At 41.7% G+C, this 19,460-nt stretch overlaps 2 protein-coding genes across 3 annotated transcripts; one reads left to right on the top strand and one right to left on the bottom strand.

Moving 5' to 3' along the window:
- Positions 1 to 265: 265 nt before the first annotated feature.
- klhl6 (kelch-like family member 6) lies at positions 266 to 6,289 on the bottom strand. 2 transcript variants are annotated; one of them, XM_079169911.1, is made up of 7 exons: positions 5,943 to 6,289; positions 5,696 to 5,846; positions 3,995 to 4,444; positions 3,524 to 3,761; positions 2,790 to 2,992; positions 1,576 to 1,789; positions 266 to 852 (listed from the first exon to the last, which is right to left on the bottom strand). In XM_079169911.1, the coding sequence occupies exons 1-7, from the start codon at positions 6,197 to 6,199 to the stop codon at positions 554 to 556; spliced, it is 1,812 nt and encodes a 603-aa protein (XP_079026037.1). In that variant the 5' UTR covers positions 6,200 to 6,289; the 3' UTR covers positions 266 to 553. The 2 variants fall into 2 exon arrangements, with proteins under 2 accessions (XP_079026037.1, XP_079026036.1); XM_079169910.1 differs by having other exon boundaries at positions 267 to 852; positions 5,696 to 5,861.
- Positions 6,290 to 8,134: 1,845 nt separating this feature from the next.
- Positions 8,135 to 14,863, top strand: LOC306704308 (immunoglobulin superfamily member 2-like). Its single transcript, XM_079170600.1, has 10 exons — positions 8,135 to 8,524; positions 9,417 to 9,791; positions 9,925 to 10,341; positions 10,488 to 10,892; positions 11,095 to 11,460; positions 11,922 to 12,293; positions 12,394 to 12,786; positions 13,339 to 13,749; positions 14,128 to 14,520; positions 14,637 to 14,863. Exons 1-10 carry the CDS (start codon positions 8,458 to 8,460, stop codon positions 14,849 to 14,851), a joined length of 3,414 nt encoding a protein of 1,137 aa, XP_079026726.1. The 5' UTR covers positions 8,135 to 8,457; the 3' UTR covers positions 14,852 to 14,863.
- Positions 14,864 to 19,460: the final 4,597 nt, after the last annotated feature.

Here is a 19,460-nt window from a genome sequence, read left to right as displayed (position 1 = left end):
CCTACCTGGAAATAAGCAGGCTGAGGAGGGTTATGTGTTGCGGTTATGGTTAGAATAAGTCTTCAGGAAATGAATGCAAGTCAATGTAATGTCCCCAGAAGTCATGAAAAAACGCCCATATGTGTGTGTGTGTGTGTGTGTGTGTGTGTGTGTGTGTGTGTGTGTGTGTGTGTGTGTGTGTGTGTGTGTGTGTGTGTGTGTGTGTGTGTTTAAAAAAAAATACAAAAACACCAGGTGCAAGGGTTTTGGTTTTGGTTCGCAGAACTCGTGCTGATATGCATTTCTTAAGTTATTAATATATGCATATAATAATTTCATCAAAATATTGCTCAGCATGTTTTTGCAATCTTTATGTTAACTGAAAGCCATGAAACAATGTATTTCGTGGTATATCAATTATTTACATTCTTTTTTTTTTAGTCATACAACATAGTGAATGACTGGTAGTATTCCAAAGTGGCATCAATTGACAAAAAAATGTACATAGCAACACGTGCAAAAAAAATGATCTCATCATTCATCACTCTCCTTGCGCTGCTCACAGGAGTCTGTGTCATTGGCCCTCTGAAGCAGATGTTATCCTGTGTATGTGTGTGTAGGACTTCATGAGTGTCACACTGCCGTGGTGCGACACTCCCATAGGTAGAACACACTCCTCTGTCAACGCCCCTCGGGTAGAGTCCCAGCACATCACTGTGGAGATAACTTGGTTCTTGTTATCCCGTCCCCCAGTGATGAAGAGTTTGTTGTTACAGGCAGCGATGGCGCAGCTCGCCCTCTCGCCTAGACGGGTCACAAGGGTCCAGGTGTCTGACAGAGGTGAGTAGCAGTACATGGCATGCATGGCACCACCTGGGAGCAAAAAAAAAATCATTTTTAAGTTAATAAATATAGACATATATACAAATATGCATATCTGTTTCTCACACAACAAACCAGACACAGATGACATTTTTAAAAAACAACTATTATGTGAGCAAGTTTTCTTAATCTTAATGCTAGCAATAGTTCTTTAAGAGTCTGTGTCTACATTTATTTTCGCACATTGTGTTCATCTCACTTTAGAATAAAACTCTTCTTATACACCCACACGTACATACTCCAAATCAAAGCCACCAACGCACAGTGATGGAGGAAGTATTTTGATGCTTCAACATAAAAAATACTCCATTACAAATAAATAAGTAAACATAAAAACAAAAGTACTCATAATACAGAAAAATGTCCCCTGTGAATATCATACTATTACACATCATTTTATTAAATTATTATTAAAGATGGAATCATGTGTAAGTAGAATTTCCCTGCTTTACTTGGCTGATGTAATATTATTCATGCTTTTAATTTTATTGTTTTGTTATTTTTTATATACTACTGAGCAATTTCATCGATAACAATGCATCATATTTGATGTGTTTTGTACAAACTGTAAAATCTTAATCTGTAAAGTAACTAAAGTTGCCAAAATAATATAGTGGAGTAAAAAGCATGCAATGAAAAGACTTGTATGTAAAGTACAAATACCTCAGTGCTGGAGTAAATGTACTCAGTTACCCTCCACCACTGCCAACTTACCAACTATATAGATGCAGTCCTTGAAGGTGACTGCATTCGTGCATTTGGTTTCGATGGGAATGGGCGCCCGCTGCTCCCAGCTGTCTGTCCCAGGTTCCCAGCACTGAACCTGATCAGTTGCCAACTTTCCATTCGGCCCGCCACCAATCACATAGATCCATCTGTCAAAACTTGCAGCAGCAAAAGAGCTCACACCTACTGCAAGAGGAGTCACCTGAAAGCACAGCAAAAAAAAGGGCATCTAATGTGATATGGACAATGTAACAGGCATCGAAGTAAATATGTGAGTTATATTGTTTTAAAGCAGTGCGCTCTATGGACTGTCAGATATTTAACACCTGACGTCCACGATAATAGTATCGTAATTGATGGTTACTATCGAGCTCCGAAGTGTTCCACAAAATAAATGAATATCTATAAAATAAATAATCACATGAATAAATTGTGGGAAATATACAAAATTGAAATAAATTATTAAAACTCAGCTTTGTTTTATAGGCCTCTATTTTTATTTCATAATTTAAAAAAAATCCCAAATGCCCTTTTGCAAAAGTTTGCTTTTAATTCATAATGTTATTTGTCCAATAACACACCGAATGTCTTTTCATCCAATCACATTTCCCCTGTCTCTTCTACTTGCAAGCTCAACAACTGCTACCAGAATAATCCATTGAGCACCTGCTAGCTTGAACAACAACAACAATGTCAAGAAATTCTGAATGCTGCTAATAAAATGTGACTTTTGAAAAGTGGCATGTTGAAATAGAACGGCTATAATGAAGTACGAATTCAATCCGGTCTCTGAGGAAGATGCAGGCTTCTAAAAACCTGCATGAACTGATTTCTAATGCTGCTACTTGAGGAGGAGCAGAACCAATCTGTAAACTTGGGAAGTTGATATTGTGAGCATGTAGGCAAACAGTTACTTATTTACTGTTTCTGGCCGCCTGATGAATGTGAAGTCCAATATCTCCTTTTAGCTCTGTTTGGGCATTAACCATCTTCTAAGGGGAGGAATCTGGCTCTTTAGCTGCCAAATGCTCCATTAGGTCCGAACTGCTGAGTCAGGTGATAATGCTCTGTGAGTTTGTGACAATGAGCAACGGCGTTCACATAAATGTATTCATTGTTATTCTACACATTTCAATTCCAGCTGCATTAATGAACATTTGGTGTAAAATCCACAAAAGCACTATTGTGTATTATATGTTTACCTGTGTCCAGCGATTGTGAAAGGGGTCATAGGCCTCTACGCTATCGAGTCTCTGAACTCCATCAAATCCACCGATTGAGTACACCTTTCCCCCGTGAACGGCCATCTTGTGTCTCCAGCGCCCAGTTGTCAAAGACTCAATTTGGATCCACTTGTCCAGGGCCCCATTATATTTCCAGACATCATGCTGTGTCTCTTTACCTCCTGCAACAACAGAAGCATTACAAAACACGGTCACCTGCTGTTCAAACTTTGTTTCACTGAATCTTTAGTGCCGTATGTGCGCCACATTGGACCACGCACTTTTCATTCTGATGTAAACTCCCATGAACTAGGCTGAACTTTCACAGCGTACGTGTTGCTGAACAATTAAAGTAACCACAGCTGGGGTGTCAGTTCCTGAGTTGGGAAACACCTAAACCTACGACAACTGTAACTGCAGATAATGTCACATGTTCCTGTTGTTTTGTTCAGTTGCTCAGCTATGGATTCACTGGTTGTAACACTATGTTTAACTAAGAGAAGCTTATGAACATTTATAACAACTTGTTTACGTGATGAAGATGCAAGAAAAATAAATACATCAAGAGAGGACATAAAGAAACCACAACTTGTCGGATACATAATCAGTAGACGGGGGAACAATTTCACTTTCATCTGCATAGTAGGGGATCTCCTTTACATATTACAGTAACTGAGCCTCGTCATATAAACCCTGAATGGGGACTCTCTCACCAGATATATACACTTCATTGCGGAAGGTGATGAACGCAAACTCCACCCATTTCCTGTTTTGGGATTCATCCTCCATCTCTGTAATTGGCAGCCTGGCAACCTCCAGCCTGCTGCGTCTGAGGGGGTCCAAACAGGTGACAGTGGAGATGAAGCGTTCTTCTTTAGTGCAGCCTCCAATGATCAGGAACACCTCTGACAGAAAGTGCCGCACACGGGGTTTTGTTCGTTCAGAGACCACCTATAAACGTGTTATACAAGCACACAGCACATTAAACTATAAAAGAGTGAAATACAGCAGTGATTTTCATCACAAAATGACAGTTTTTATTCAAACAACACTAAAAAGATGTGACTATTAAAGGGTAGTGGGTAGCTGTTGCTACCTGAGGACAAATATCCTACCAGCATTTTGTTCAATATTAATAATGTTCAGATGTAACATCCCATTTTTGGTCTTCCCTGCATACTGACCTCCCTGCCGGAGAGGTGATAGATGCGGGTCTCTTGCAGCAAGGGAAAAGCCTCGCTGCAGCGTCGAATCAATTCATCTGACTCCACTTTTTCCACAAAGTAAGCAGGCTCCAACAAAGGCAGTCGCACATGTGAAAGCAACCTGGCCAGTGAAGGATAGCGTTCGTCCTGCCGGGCTCTGACCCAGCGCATAAGTGCTTCAAAAACACACTCCTCGCTCTTCACATCCAGGTCGTCCCTCTGAAGGACAGCCTCCAGCGACTCCGCCGGCAGCTCCAGGAAGTCCTGCTGCTGGACCACCAGGGAGAACTGAGTGCTGATGTAGTCTTGAGCCCCGGCCTTTAACGCCGGCAAGGCATGGCTTTCGGCAAGATTCAGGATCCCAATGCAGCTCTCGAGGTGCAGAGACTTGCTCAGAAAGCCAGCACATGCATCCACCACACGCAGGAACTACAAGAGACAAGGCCAGCATAGGCAGTGGTATCAAGATGAAAACTGAGACGGCACATTGAGATACACGTACAGGGTTTCTCAACATTGTCCTTGATAAGCAGATAAGGTAACATGAAATGTGTCTTAGAAACCCAGAGGTTTCCTTGCCCTTACCCTTAACAATAACCAACATTACATGTTTTGTATGCTCCTCATTATTTCACTGTTTCATTTTGTATTGCGATCTTTTTTAGCGTTTTTACTGTTTACAGTGTGTAAGCACTTTGTAACTCCAATTAGAAAAGTGCTATATAAATAAAGTTGTTATTATTAGACGCACATCCTCAAATTGTGTGGCACAGCTGTGTAGTTAATTTAGGCCTGTATGGAAAACTGATCCTAAGTGTAAACAACTGGGCAACTTTCACTTCCCTCTTTTACTCATTTCTCGCTCAGTTCGATGTTTGTTCCACTGAATAGGGGAAAAAAACGTCGAGAGTGAGAAGATAAGAACAATTTGAAGATACATAATCAGTATCTTCAATCAGCGTGGATATTAAATGTAGTTCTAAACTACAGCAGGGCCACAGCGCTGATATCACTGTAACAGAACCTGAATGTATATAAATGTGCTTTTTGCTGCTCGTTCAGTACCACAGTGTCTCCTGCCAAGACTTTGATAGACCATGTGCTGACTGATTCAATGGCACTGAATTCAAATGACATTGTATTTGATAGACGGTAAACTGTTGCAGTCGGGTAGAACTTCATGACTCTAATTCCGGTAATTTATATTTTTACTGCCGCTGAGGAACCACGTGATCATGCATGTGGTCACACTTGCGTAGAATGGGACGAAGTTCCTCATCTTATATAAAAAACTTTTCACACCCAATTGGGTCAAGTAAAAAAATGTGGCAAGCTAAAAAGGAAAGTGTTTTTTCTTTGCTGGTTGATTTACATTTTGAGGATGTTTATGATCTTATCAAATGTTTCGGTTTGGATTTTTAAGTCAACGACGTAACGTATAAGGCACGTTGACATGAAGTCCAAAATCTGCTTATTTGATAATAACAGTCCACTTTTTGTAGAACTCCGTGCTTTTACTGACATTTACTTTGTTACGCTAAATCATGTTGCTGATAGGAGATAAGATAAGATAAGATAAGAGATTTAGATGGAACTCTGAGAAACAGATGAAGAATGTGTGTAGTAAACTAATCCAGTATCTTCTTTCACTTTTATTGTTCGTAATTTGTCGTTTTTTACCTGAAATTGACTGGCAGCCTCTAGTATTCTCTGGACATTTGAGTTTGTAAGGAGGGCATGGCTGGTGTAGGTATACTCCAGTAGAGACTGCATCGTCCCACTGTCCAACCCTTTTATTTCCACATGCTTCTCATGACTCTCCTTCAGACCACTGCAAAACATGGCCCTACGCAGCAAAATAAAAGATTATTCAGGAAAACCAGCAGTGCCATTACAGCGGTGTTAGACAACTTTGGATTCATTTTACCTGAAGTACTGACTGGCAGCGGCGAGTATGGCTCTGTGACAAGGGAAGTCATGTCCGTGAACACACAGGACTACATCGGTCAGTTCTCTGTTCACTCGTAGGGTTTCCATTCCTCTCTGCAGCTCCACGGGTAGACCTCCATCTTCCCAACGTAGCTCACTTGAGCCTGTCAGGCTGTTTCTCTCCTCGTCTTGGCTGGAATCCTCTGCAAGGAGCAGCAAGGGGCAGTCTGTCATCGTCTCCAGTGAGCCACTCATCTTTTACATCAAAAACGGGCAAGAACTGCACGCAGCTGCTCTAGGTGCACCTGCACTAGCAAAAAAGACGCCTGTGGTTTACGCCTGCACCAGTTGTGTGTCGCTTCGAGATGTGGATTTGTTTTTGCCTGCACTCTTCATACTTCCTATTCCTCTTCTGTGAGGAGCGTGTAGCAATGCTCGTTTTCTAGATACTTCCTCTTCTGGTGCTGAGCTCATTTCCTCTAAGTTACCCAATTTTCCCCATTTTTCTCAGAAACACAGACACCAGTGTCTCCCACAGATGACACCAAATATATTTCTGTAGATAACACTCAGCATCTTATCTGCATGTGGTTAAAGTGTAACATCTTGAACACATATCTGTTGTTGTGTGTCCGTATATTTGCTGTCAACATAAGCTATCTTTTCGTTTGATTGCCTTGGTGCCTGAGGTACAACTGAAGTGCCCCTGAGCAAGGCCCTTCATCCCTGATACATTGGTTACCAGCCTTTTTGGCTGGTGACCCTTTGTATAGGTTTTTACTCGTGACCCCCTTGCACAGTTGCATATGTCTATAGGTTTGAGCAATAGTTAGCTTCTCAGATCGTACCTTTTTAAAGCCTAAAGATGTAAAACTATCAAGCAGAGATTGAGTTGGGAATAAATACATTTGTAGATGTTGTAGATGTTTTTTTTCTTGTTGCAATATACAACAGCATATAATCAATAACTATTTTTATGATTGAAAGTATTAGTTTAAGTAGTAGCAACATATTTACCACTATATTGCTTTTTATTATTTATATCACCATGAAGTATAATTATGTTGTTGTTGTATTTTCTCTATATGATATGCTATATCATAGTATTATTTACTATTTCCAGGATTATTAGATATTATTATATTATAACAACCTGTCCAGCGAGCACCCAGCAGTCCTTGCATGGAGGCCCTGGGTTTGACTTCAAAATGAACGGTCTAAATTATTACAACCAGTCATCACGTACAGACTGCAGACTCTTGATCACAGTCACTGATTGCAGTTAAAATTCAGAACATATTATACAAAGGCCAGAGTTACTTTATATGCATGTACTGGATTTCTGGATTCCTTTTGCATAAATATTTGCACAATTCTCTTACAAGTTGAAAAGCATTATAGGTCAGTACATATTGCATTTTTTGTTTAGGCCTAAATATTTTATTTAATGTTTTTCATTTATTTATCCTTTTTTTTTTGGTATTTCATTCAAATAGTCCTCTATCATTGAAGTCTCTCTGTGCTGCTCACTCCTCTGGGATCAATACAGTATTTTATTATCTTATCTTATCTTGACCCTTTATGAAAATATTTTACTCAATCAAAGCTGTAACTAAGAAATGTGAACATAGACACAGCTGCAGCAGAAATGTACGCTTTCATCTTCTCCACTAAGGGGCACTACTGCACCATTGGTCTACAACACCATTCAAACACAATCGAACTGAGTCCAATCTTATTTCCTCCTCAAATGTTGGCCGAAATCGTGGCCGAAACAGGTCAAGCTTGGACCCAAGCTGTTTCCGAACTAACGACATTCAATCGCGAGCCCTTTATCTCCTCCACCCGTTGATGTATGATCGGATTATTACATCTGATATAATGTCATTGACTTTTGATAATCATGTCGCCTAAATGAATAAATGAAGAATCGAATTCTGGAAAACCGGAAGTTACATATGCTTTCACTCTGACATAAAAGTTTTGCCAAAACGTTAAGACATGGAGGTGCGTCGATCGATGAGGATGCCGACAGAAGGCATCACCTGCCTGCAGCAGAGAGCGGCGCATTTGTTTTAACTTCACTTCCCATTATTTCAGGTATGGCTGCTGTAAAATGAGCCGCTAACCGTCTTTTTCTAAGTATGTCAAAAGCTGTGTTTGTCCAACGGAAGTCTGCATATCATGATGCAGTCAAACCATAAAGGCTACATGAGCCCTAAGGACACTGTACATTGTTTTCTGACCCCTGATATATGTCTAACCCCAAAATCATTTTGAGGCACTGTACGTACTGTAAGTGACACCGACAATTCGATTTACAAACACCATGCTGCAACAGTGCGCGGAGCATGCAGGAACTATTTCAGACTTCCTCTTGGTGTACCTACAGGAAGCGTTAACCACCTAAATGTCTGTGTCGGGGGCACAGACTGATTTTCGCACACGTACTAAGGTCCTGGTCTCGGACGCTGTGGCTGTGAACACTGGTTTGTTCTGAGACAGGTCTCAGGATGAAGTGTTCCCTGCTGTCTTGTTTGAGGGTCAATTTGATCTTTTGGCTGGGACTACTGCACTGCGGTAAGTGGCCTACATTGAATTACTGCAGTTGGATTGTCGTATTTATTTTGTTAAAACCTAAAAAACAAAAACAGAAAAGAAGGTATAATTTTACAGTAAGGAGGTAGAGTGGAGCAAAGAAACTTGTTGAGCTTTTATAAAGTTGAACATAGTTATTTGTGCACCTGTCATTATGTCAATCTTAAATATACTAAATAACAATAAATAATGATAAACACGAATACATGCATAGTTTAAGCTACATTTTTCTGATAAATCTAAAATAATCACTGTGTTTTTGGTCACTATTTTTTATAATTTCATAAAATTGCAAAATTTGCAAACATTTCTGTGAATGAAGTCAATTATTCATAATTGATTATTCACTTATGTTATTCTTATTTTAGAAAACAGTTAAACTGATGAAGGCAAACAAATTACTGGAAAATCCTTTTCATAAGGACGGAAAAGCAGCAATGATTCCTTAAATAAATATCTTGTAGGGGACCTTTTTTACGCTGTTTGCAGGTACTCGTTGGATACTTATAATGAATAAATACTTCACACAACTGTGAAAACTTCTCCTTTCTTATAATGTGCCAAGCATCATGAAGACTACAGAGCTTTGCTTCACAAATACATAACATTTAAAAAATAATCTCTGCACACCTTATTGTGTGACAGAGACAGAAGGCAGGTGCAGTTTTGAAAATAATGGTCTGTCCGATGTAATCAAATAAATATTTCCGCAGCAAGCGGAAAACCGTGTACTGGAGTTCTTCTCATTGCTTTACATGAAAACTAAAACAAAGGTTCGATGCTGGATTATAACACCCTTATAAAAAATGGCTGAATCTTTAAAGGTTCAGTATTCAACTGACTTCACCATCTGTTTTGAATGTGCTTCACACAGGAGAAGCCATAGTGCACACCGAAGTACAGGCTGGGCCTCTGTATCGCGTGGTGGGCTCTCCGCTCTCCATCTCCTGCAACGTGAGTGGCTTTGCCAGTGACAGCACTAGAAAAGATATTGAATTCCGTGTCAATAAGCCCGAAAAACCCAAATATGAGATCAACATCATCAGCACAGGTGACCGAGGCTTCGGCTATGCCGTGTATACGAGTCGCGTGATGAGCAAAGAAATCACTCTGACACACGTGACTCCAAACTCAGTCTTGTTTGAGATACAAAGCCTGGAGAAAGGTGATGAAGGGGAATATGACTGTTCTGTAGTCAACTCAGAATTTGTTTATCATGGAACCTACAGCGCTAAGACAACAGTAAAAGGTAAGCAGTCACCGTTCTACTTTTGAGTTTCAAGACGTACTTTTAAACGTAACTGCATTGCTGTATCTTAAAAGATGGCAAAAAAATGTATGACTTTCATGCCTTTGTCTCTGTTTTGGATGTGGTGCCACAGTGATCGACAACTCCCTCAGTGTTTCATCACCTGCCTCCACCTCACTGAGCTATAACGAGGGGGATGCTCTCACTTTAACATGCCAGGCCTCCACCAACACCATCCAGCACACCCATCTGTCTCTGGTCTGGTATCTCCATAAGGACGGCGAGGACAACGCTCGCCCTATCATGTCTCTGAATAGAGATTTTACACTTAGCCCAGGCCCCGGGTTTGAAGCGCGTCACCAAGCTGGACTGATCAGGTTAGATAAAATGGGAGAGGCCACGTACAAGCTAAACATGGCTCAGCTGGAGCTTTCAGACCAAGGCAGGATCTACTGCCAGGCTCAGGAGTGGATCCAAGATCCTGACCTCTCTTGGTACACTATCGCACAAAAGGAGGCGAGGGAAACTACCCTGAATGTTAAAGCCAGAGGTGAGAAAACAGCTGTCATCTAACTGATTTTGTCTATCAAATAGCACATCTTGATATGAGTCAACACATTCCGCTTTGTTCTTCTTCTGCGCAGTGGCTTCTCTGACAGGATGTGTGTGTCTATATGTTTTTTTTGCCGCGAGTAGAGGTGGTGCCAGACACGTCGTCTCTGGTGGTGACAATCTCGGCACAGTCGGAAACTCTGCAGGAGGGGCAGGAGCTGTTGCTGACCTGCGAGGTAGACTCGCAGAACCTGGAGGAAAGGTTCTTCTCTCTAGCCTGGCTCAGGGCTAATGTTGAGTTGGCCCGCATTGGCCCTACAGGTATTCTGTCTGTGGGGTCCGAGTACAGTGCGCGAGTGAAAGAAGGAGAGCTCAGGGCAGCCCGGATTGGGAATAGAGAATACCGTCTCATATTGCAGCCTGTCAGAACCGAGGACCAAGGTGAGTATATCTGTAGAGCATGGCTTCAGGACAGAGGCCAGGATGGTGCCTTTACACAGCGAGCAGCCCAGGACTCCAGCTCCCAGCTGGTCAGCATCTCAGCCACAGGTCAGTCTGCAAATGTGCTCATACTGACTGAGACACACACAAACACAGACATTTACTCAGGCTTTACTTTTCCTACCTGCATGATTCAGCCTTGGTTTTCTTATTTTTGTCCTTTGAAATGGAGGCTGTTATTGATAAGACAATGTTATTTATAATAGAGTTACTTTGTTTTCCATCTGTCTGTTGCCATGTCTCATCACAGAAAGTGGGCTCTCGGTTGAAATGCAAAACACTGTGGGCGTTAACGAAGGCAACCGGCTGCAGCTCACCTGTAAAGTGCACGGGGTCAAAGATCAGATCTCCGTCACCTGGCAACGCAAATCAACAGCGGCGGCCATGTTCACCAGTGTCATCAGTCTAAGTCAGGAGGGTGTTACGGAGAAAGCGGGGGAGTTCATGAGTCGCAAAGTAACGGCAACGCGTCCGGCGACTGACACCTTCACCCTAGAGCTTGATGAAGTCACGCCTTCTGATTCAGGTGTCTACCAGTGTGCTGTGGCTGAATGGAAAATCAATAGCAAGACCAACAGCCAGTCACAGATTGCCACTGTCACAGTGGCTCCTACAGGTAAGATATGTACTGTGGAGTACAAAAGATTCAAGACAAACGAATGATGAAACCTGCATGTTGAAACAACTGGTTTCTCTATATTTTGGTCTTTCTTGCAATTGCTTTGCAATTCCCATTTGCATGCAAGAAATATCAAAAAGTAACTAGAAGACATTTGCACAATCGTGAGGAAAATGATTCTGGATTGTAATCAGCACAAACTTTGTACTTTTAGCCCAATTAAGTCTAAAAACGTCGCCTCATATTAACCGTGTCTTATTTTAAAGAAGGAAACGATATTGAGAGATGATGTGCAAGTGTGATGGAAACAAAGAGAAGAGACAGACAGTACTTTGTAAATATAGTTTCCTCACATCTCTTTTTTACTTTGAAAACTCATGATCGCATGATGATTATATGATCACCAACTTCTGCTTTCTCACTCACCACCGCTGACTCTTTGAAACATTTTCTCACAGATTCGTTCGTTAAAGTGGGTCTGATAAGTCGCAACAGCATAGTGACTGTAGGAGAAAATGTGGAGTTGATGTGCCGGGTCAGAGGGCCCCGCTTACCAATAACACTCACCTGGAGCCTGCAGCGTGACCCCTCAACCATAGACAACATCCTGACATTGTACTCCGATGGTGCCATCAGCTGGTCTGGAGACCAGCACCGCTACCAGCTGAAAGTTGAGAATGTTGAGAATGAAGTCTTTTACTATCTGCTTATCAATGGTGCGAGCCGTAGGGAGGCAGGAAACTACCAGTGTAGGGTGTCTGTCTTCCTGGAGAACTTTAACAAGAAGCTGCCTCCATCCAACCAGCTGGCTATTTCGGTGCAGAATCCAGGTACCGTTGAGATTTGTTCGGCTACATGTCATCTTTGGAGCAATTTAGGATGAAAGCTGCATTGTGCTATCTATTTCTCATATGTTTCTCCCTCTCCTAGTGAGCAAGCTCGTGCTGACCACCACCCCTGCCTTGACTATAAATATCAACACTGACACAGAAATCAAATGCTCAGTTATGTCAGAACCCTCTGCGTCCTCCCGCTATGCTGTCACCTGGCTGCTCCAGCAACAGGGAGAAAATAAGACCATTGTGAGCTCAGACCAGGATGCCCTGGTGGCATTCGGACCCCAGGTACAGCTGAGCCAGAGGCAGCGAATCAGCATGAAGCGCACCAAGGGCCCTAGTTTTGAGTTTAGTATTCGGCAAGCTCGGATCTCAGACAGTGGCTCATACATATGCGAGGTGGTGGAGTCGCTGCAAGATCCTCATGGTGACTGGTATCAGCTCTCACCGGTGTCCGAAACTACAGAGCTAACAGTTATCGAGCCTGGTAAGTTTGTGTTAAATAACTCACTGAGAATGTCTCAGTAAGTAACATCAGTCATCAACAACATGTTGTCCGTACCATTTTATAGGCCCCTAAAAACCTATTTTCTAAACGAGCTCCCTACATGAACACACAATGCTCTACAAATGTTCAAACAGCTTTGCTTATTTCAAATGAGAGATTTCCATAATTATCTATTTCTCCTTTTCTTTCTCAATGATTTGAAATGGCTCAGTTGGCTCATTTGGAAAAATGTAATTCATTTCTATGCACCAATTGAGAAACATTTTAAATGAAAATGCGCCTTCGGTGTGTTTTCAGCACTGTCAATCAAATGTGTTTAATGCCTAAAGCCTTTTAGAATTATTCTTGGATCAAAAACGTATGGTTTGCTGAATATGGCCGTTGAACATTTACTTTGATTTTAGCTCACTTCATCATATATAGAAATACTATTTTTTTAAGTTTTCAGGGGCTTTACCAAAAATAATTTGACAAAATACTAAGTTCTTCATTGACTAAGCGTTCATTTCTCTGCCCACTCTCATTCTCCAGCCAACGACCTTAGTTTAGACAAGAATGAGCAGCCGTCGCCAGCCAGAGAGGGAGACGAGGTGGAGCTCAAGTGTAACATCATGTCAGGTGCATCCAGTCCTTCTTTATTCTACAAAGTTGCTTGGCTCTATACTGGACATGATTCTTCCAACACAAATGTCCTGGTGGAGCTTGATCACACGGGCCTGCTGAGCTACCCAGAGAACCAGGAGCTCAGAGACCTGCAGGGGCGGCTTCGTGTCTCCAGGCCCACTCAGAGCAGCTTCCCTCTGGGAATTCAGAGGGCCCATGAGGGTGATAGTGGGACCTACCGGTGCCAGGTGGAGCAATACCAGCTGGATCATGAAGGTCACTGGCAGCAAAAGGCCTCAGACACCACAGGCCCCATCACGCTGACTGTAAATGTTGCAGGTATGATCAAGTCTTTCTAAAATGTTGCTGTGCGTTTGCATGGGTGTTTGTGTGGCATGTACTGTTTACTTCTCAGCAAACTAACCGCTTCTCTGATGGTGCTGTCATATGTTTTGCTCTTGTGGTGTTGATGGTTTTATGCATGATGTTGTCTTACATAATGACCTACTTGCTCTTCTCTTTTTTTTCTTTTCTTGTGTTTTCTGTTTCTGCCCTTTGCAAAGCTTCCTAATCTACCATTTGTCTTCTTTCCCTGCTGACTTCTTGCCTGTCTGTTTGTATACTTGTGAAATTACACTTTAAGTCCCATCGATTGCTTTGCTTTGTGAAGATAGAGTTGAATATAATGAGTCTTTTCATCTGTGTGCTTTTTCACAGAAAACAACCTGTCCATTGTGAAGGAAGAAAAGTCGTTGAACATAAGCAGATCCCAGGATTTCCCTATCCCCTGTCATATCGCCAATCAATCCAGCAGTCAATCTGAGTTCCAGGTCACATGGTTTTGGCAGAAAGAGACAGAAACTGAACAACGCCCCATATTCACAGCTTACCTCAACTCCACCCTGCAGGACAGGTTTGGGAAGGGTGATCAGCTAAGATTTGGCCACCCGTTGCCCAACCAATTCAGCCTTACATTCTTGAAGCCAAGTCCTGAAGATAGTGGCCTGTATTTCTGTGAGGTGGAAGAGTGGCTCCCATCTCTGTCTCATGGGTGGAGGAAGCTTGCAGTGGAAAAATCTGGATATTTGACTGTTAATGTCTATGCGGAAGGTAAGCACATCTTAATGTGATGCAGCATCTCCCAGCAAAGAACAGTGCTTGAAAATCATATTCAATTATGGATATGCGGGCGGCGGTAAAGCATTTCTTTGTCTTCTTCTTTGCAGGAGATGTCAAAGCCATCTCTGAGCCAGAATGCAAGTCGGGTATCTGGATGGGGATTCTTATCGCTGTCGTCGTCTGCTCACTGTTGGTCATGATCCTAATGGTGGTGAAGATTTGCAGAAGCAAAGGCTCAGGAGGAAACAAGTCGGGTCAAAATCTGTGGGCAGAGCAACACCCACTGAAAACCAAACCCAGTGAAGAGGACTCAACCTCGTAGACCAGAAGAGATGAGAGGAGAGGGGGGGGGGGGGGGGGGGGGGGATGCACTTCTATTTTTTATGTGGCATGTAATATATGCAATGTTTTATAATTCAAAAAGTTGCACTGTAAATATGTTTGTATTAATTGTTATTCAAAGCTCAACAATTATCAGTGAAATTAACATGTTGATAATGTTCTCAAAAAATATTATAAATATTTTACTGCCCGTGCAGCTGGAAATAATGTTGCCTTTATGAATTAATGAAATTCATTAAACCTTTCAAATTAAACAGGAACTTTTCATTTCACAGCTAAAATGTATCACCAGCATAAATAGCAGCTTCTTACTGCCTGCAATGGACGGTTGAGCTATAGGCAGGAGATTAACTTAATGACTTTACACAAAGCAACATGCTCTGACTGACAAATTCCTTCTTTATGTAGCAACATACCAGGCAGCTTGATACTTTGTCTTTAAAAGGGAGAAGTCAAAACATAGCATAAGGGAGCAGCTAAACACAACGTGTGGTAAGATTTAAAACTTGTCTCCGTAGGTCACACAGAAATGAATCAACCAGGAAGTGCTCTGTGGTTGTGCAATAGCACAGGATGACTGTGTGGTCTGCAAATGTGCTGAGATGTGAGTGTGTCAAGCATCTGGACAGACTGAGTCACAGTTTATGTGTTTATGAGATCAAATCTGCCAATGCAAACATTTCATTTGCGTGTGATTCTCGATGTTTCCCTTATAGATGAAAAGTGGAAGTAGTATGTGTATGAATGTGCTTCAAGGAGTCTACGCTTAAGAAATTGCTGTACGAAATGTGAAATGTTTTTAATAGTTCTGGCTGTGCTCAATCCCATTGAAATTAAACATTCACTATGAGATTAAATGTCTGACTTTCAAGGTTGTTTCAGGATCTTCACATCCATAACAGTGTAGGAATTGTCCCTTTTCTTATACGTGGTCGCACAAAGATCAAAGATCCCAAATACACAGCCAGAGCATGTTGTGTTCTTGATTGGCCACGTGAATAACCTAAAATCCTCTTTCATTTCAATTTGACATATTTTAGATTGTTAAATTTAATGTAGTCCCCTACGATTGGGGGGCAATAACTTCAAAGATGTACGTGTAAGAATCTGAAGTAAGGATTAAAGTCAGCACTTTCACTGAAAAAAAAAACCTCTCAATGTCTAACACAGGCTGTTGCACACATGAATACATTCTGAATTGCTGCCATAATGCAGTTGCTGCATTTTAACAGATGTTCCTACTCAACAAAATTGGATGCTGGAGAGTAATCAAATCAAGCATAAAGGAGAAGAAAGCCATGTCTCTCTCTCTCTCTCTGTCTCCCCCCCTCTCTCTCTCTCGCTCCCTTTCTTCCTGCATCAGCCCTATCAATGTTTAACACCAACATCTGTATAAGAGACAAGAATAGAATCCATTCCTTGCTTTCACTTTTGAGGAAACAGGCACAGACACCAGATTACACCTATACAGAGAAATGCTCTTGTCTGATGAGTGTAAACCAGCGATGTACACCTTAAGGTAAAACTAACAGCGGTTTTCTGAAAGATGTGAGGGACTAAAAGTATACGGACCTGCAAGGCAGACTGTAGTCGTCTCACCCCCAGAGAGATGATGCACATGTAGCACTGTCTTTGGTCTTGAATTATACCAGCCCTTCACAGTCTGGTGGACTGGCTCCTTACAGCCTTCCTCTTAACTTTACTGTAATACCACCGTCTTGTGTTTCCATGGCAATGCCTGTCAGAGCAAAGAAAGAAACACTGAATTTGGGAGGCAAATCAATGCTTGTGTCTTTGCAGCAAAGACCAGATTTACAGGGACGAACTATACAATGGCAGTCATGCTAGAACTCCCTCGTCCTGCTTTTTTTTGCCTTAATAAAGTCTGAACATTAGCATATTAAACAGTCATTTCATTAGTTCTTGTTCTGACACTGGATGCAGTGCATGAGGCACAAAGCAGATTTCATAATCCTTCTCTTTCCAAATATCCCAAACTCATTAGAAGACCGTTCGGTTCCCACTTTGCCAGCATGTAGCTGGATGCTTTGAGCCGGTTATCTCTATTGCTATGATCTCACTCCAGATCTGATTTGGCATCAGCTTTATGCTCTGTCCTTCATGTACCATGAATGGACTACATTTATGAAAACCATGTAGCCATTGTTCCAAAAACAACGGCAGCTCCTTGAACTACAGGAGCATGAACGTTATAAGTGCACACACACAGATGAAAGGTATATCATGCAGAAGGCAATATCACAGTAGTATCATTATAGTATCTATAATGAAACTGAAATGAGGTTACTAATCTGAAAGCAAAAGCTTTATGCACCTGTTCACTTGCATGGACCTTGGTATTGAGCATGCTGCATTGACACACATAAATTCCCCGGTGCCATCATTCATGTTATTAGTTGTACCTGTGCATTTGTAATCTTCCTACTATTCCTCTAGTGCCACCATGAAGTATAAAGACATTTTGCGTTTTAGTAAAATGTCTGGACAACTATTGGATGAATTGCAGACATTTGTTCCAGACATTCATGGTGCTCAATGGATGAATGCTAATTACCTTTAATTAATGCAACATTTTACAATTCAAGAAGTTGCAGTGTATAGATTTTTAATTTTTTTGTATTCAAAGTTCAAAAATGATCATTTCAACGAATATGTTGCTAATGTTCTCAACAATATAGTTTAAATGTTTTACTCCCTGTGCAGCTGGGAATAATTTTGCCTTGAAATTCATTATTCCTTTAACATTAAACAGGCGCTTTTCATTTTACAGCTAAAATGTATCACCAGCATAAATAGCAGCTTCTTACTGCAATGGACAGTTGAGCTTGACTTTGAGCTTTGTGGCTTTACACCTGCAAAGCAACATGTTCTGACTGACAAATTCCTTCTGTATGTAGCAACAAACAACCAATCAATTTGCATACCTGTTCACTTGCATTCCGTTTAGGTAACCTTGAATGAATTGCCATAACATCTGTTCCAGACATTCATGGTACTGAATTGATGAATGCTAATTACTTCCAAGATCTCCTGAGATCAACTGTTTCCCTTAGTGAGTGAAATATGTCGGCATTTACTTGAAGTCAATTTACAGACATCTGTGGTTCACAGGACATGAATCCACCAACTTAGAGCAACTTTAGTGCCGCCATGATGTTGACAATCTTACAGAGTGAAAGGTTTCAACTACTGCATGATTTGCTATGCTGCTTAGTACAGACATGTATGATCCTCTCAGAATGACTTGCAATAGATTTGGTAATCCCTTGACTGTGTGTCTAGTGCCATCATCTGGTCAAGATTTCAATCAGTCCGATATTTTGGTTTGTAACCAAATAGCTGCAAGAAAAGACATTTCCATCGGCGCTGAATAGCAAATATTAGCACGCTGCTAAAACACCAGACTTAGATGGTGAGTATGGTAAATATTATATCTGCACAGCTTGTTAGCATTGCCACCGAAAGCATGTTAGCAGCTGACTTTAGACTGTTTGTCATGAGAAGTCAAAATGTTGAAATGAGAACGGTTTATTGTGGTCTACTGTGCTTCCTGCTTTTCTTTCTGTTGTCTGAAGCAAAGACTCCCTATGGCTCTGTAAGTGGTGCTTGTGCGCATTTGATAGTGTCCTGTCAAAGCTGTGTTCCACACACACACACACATGCACAGTGTGTGATCAAAAGTAGTCCTCAACCCTCCTGAACAAGAGGATAATGTGTCCTGGCAGAGGTAGGGGAGACATGAGGGGATAGAGACACTCAAGCTACCATCTGCACAAATTATGTAATGTCTCTCTTGAAATCTGAAAGTCTTCTCTAGCGCACTTTTGCCTCCCCTCACCTTAGCTCACTGAATCTCCTTGCTTCCACCCTCAACTGCTCTCTAGTCTCTCATGGCCCCATCTTGCCTTTGATATTCCCTTTTCTCACAAGGAGAGGACACAGGCCTGACACAAACGCCTTCTGTTCCTCCCCTGAACCAAAAGCTACATGGTTTCACTCTTTCTCTCTCGTCTCTCCACATCAGTCTTATAGTCCTCCGGCACTAGAGGGAGCAATTGTTACTCAAACTGACAGAGACATGGAGTCGCCAACAGGCCAACATAGGAAAGGGTGAGAGTCAAATTGCAGCACCCAATCTGAGAATCTGAGACTTTTAAACTTCTTTCGTTGCCATCACTTGTTTTTATGAGCCAACTTGCTTATATGAGCCCTCGCAGAGCTGGGTGAGCAAGTCTGTGTGAGAGAATAGAGGATAAAAAACACCTCAGACTACGCATTGTCACCCAGATTAGCAGTGTTTGAGAAAAGTCGAAGCAGAGTGAGCGTGAGTGACAGCCACGGTCTCTTGACGCAAACGCAGAGAGGGAATTACCTCATTTATCCGAGCCCACCCCAACACAAGTATATAGACACACACGCTGTACACAACTCTTTAAACTGTTAAGAGCTGTCTGCCTTTTCTTTTTGAGGCCTGATTGTTATCCCCAGAGACAACGTCGGCTGGTAGAAGGAGCTGGAGAGTCCAAAATAAAAACAGCTTAAATGGTGCAATATGAAGTAATAGCCTG

The sequence above is a fragment of the Pholis gunnellus genome (genome assembly GCF_910591455.1).
Source record: "Pholis gunnellus genome assembly, chromosome: 12".
Lineage (NCBI taxonomy): Eukaryota > Metazoa > Chordata > Actinopteri > Perciformes > Pholidae > Pholis > Pholis gunnellus.
The sequence above is the reverse complement of the archived record's forward strand: the minus strand, read 5'-3'. Positions and strand labels throughout refer to the sequence as shown.

What these genes read in the sequence shown, in the direction of transcription:
- klhl6 (XM_079169910.1), bottom strand. Translation starts at nt 6,199, where the DNA reads ATGAGTGGCTCACTGGAGACGATGACAGACTGCCCCTTGCTGCTCCTT. An exon ending in GCTGCCAGTCAGTACTTCAG is followed by an intron (nt 5,862 to 5,942) that starts GTAAAATGAATC and finishes TTTGCTGCGTAG; the next exon opens with GGCCATGTTTTGCAGTGGTC. An exon ending in TTCACAATCGCTGGACACAG is followed by an intron (nt 1,790 to 2,789) that starts GTAAACATATAA and finishes CTGTGCTTTCAG; the next exon opens with GTGACTCCTCTTGCAGTAGG.
- LOC306704308 (XM_079170600.1), top strand. Translation starts at nt 8,458, where the DNA reads ATGAAGTGTTCCCTGCTGTCTTGTTTGAGGGTCAATTTGATCTTTTGG. An exon ending in TGTCACAGTGGCTCCTACAG is followed by an intron (nt 11,461 to 11,921) that starts GTAAGATATGTA and finishes ATTTTCTCACAG; the next exon opens with ATTCGTTCGTTAAAGTGGGT. An exon ending in GCTGACTGTAAATGTTGCAG is followed by an intron (nt 13,750 to 14,127) that starts GTATGATCAAGT and finishes GCTTTTTCACAG; the next exon opens with AAAACAACCTGTCCATTGTG.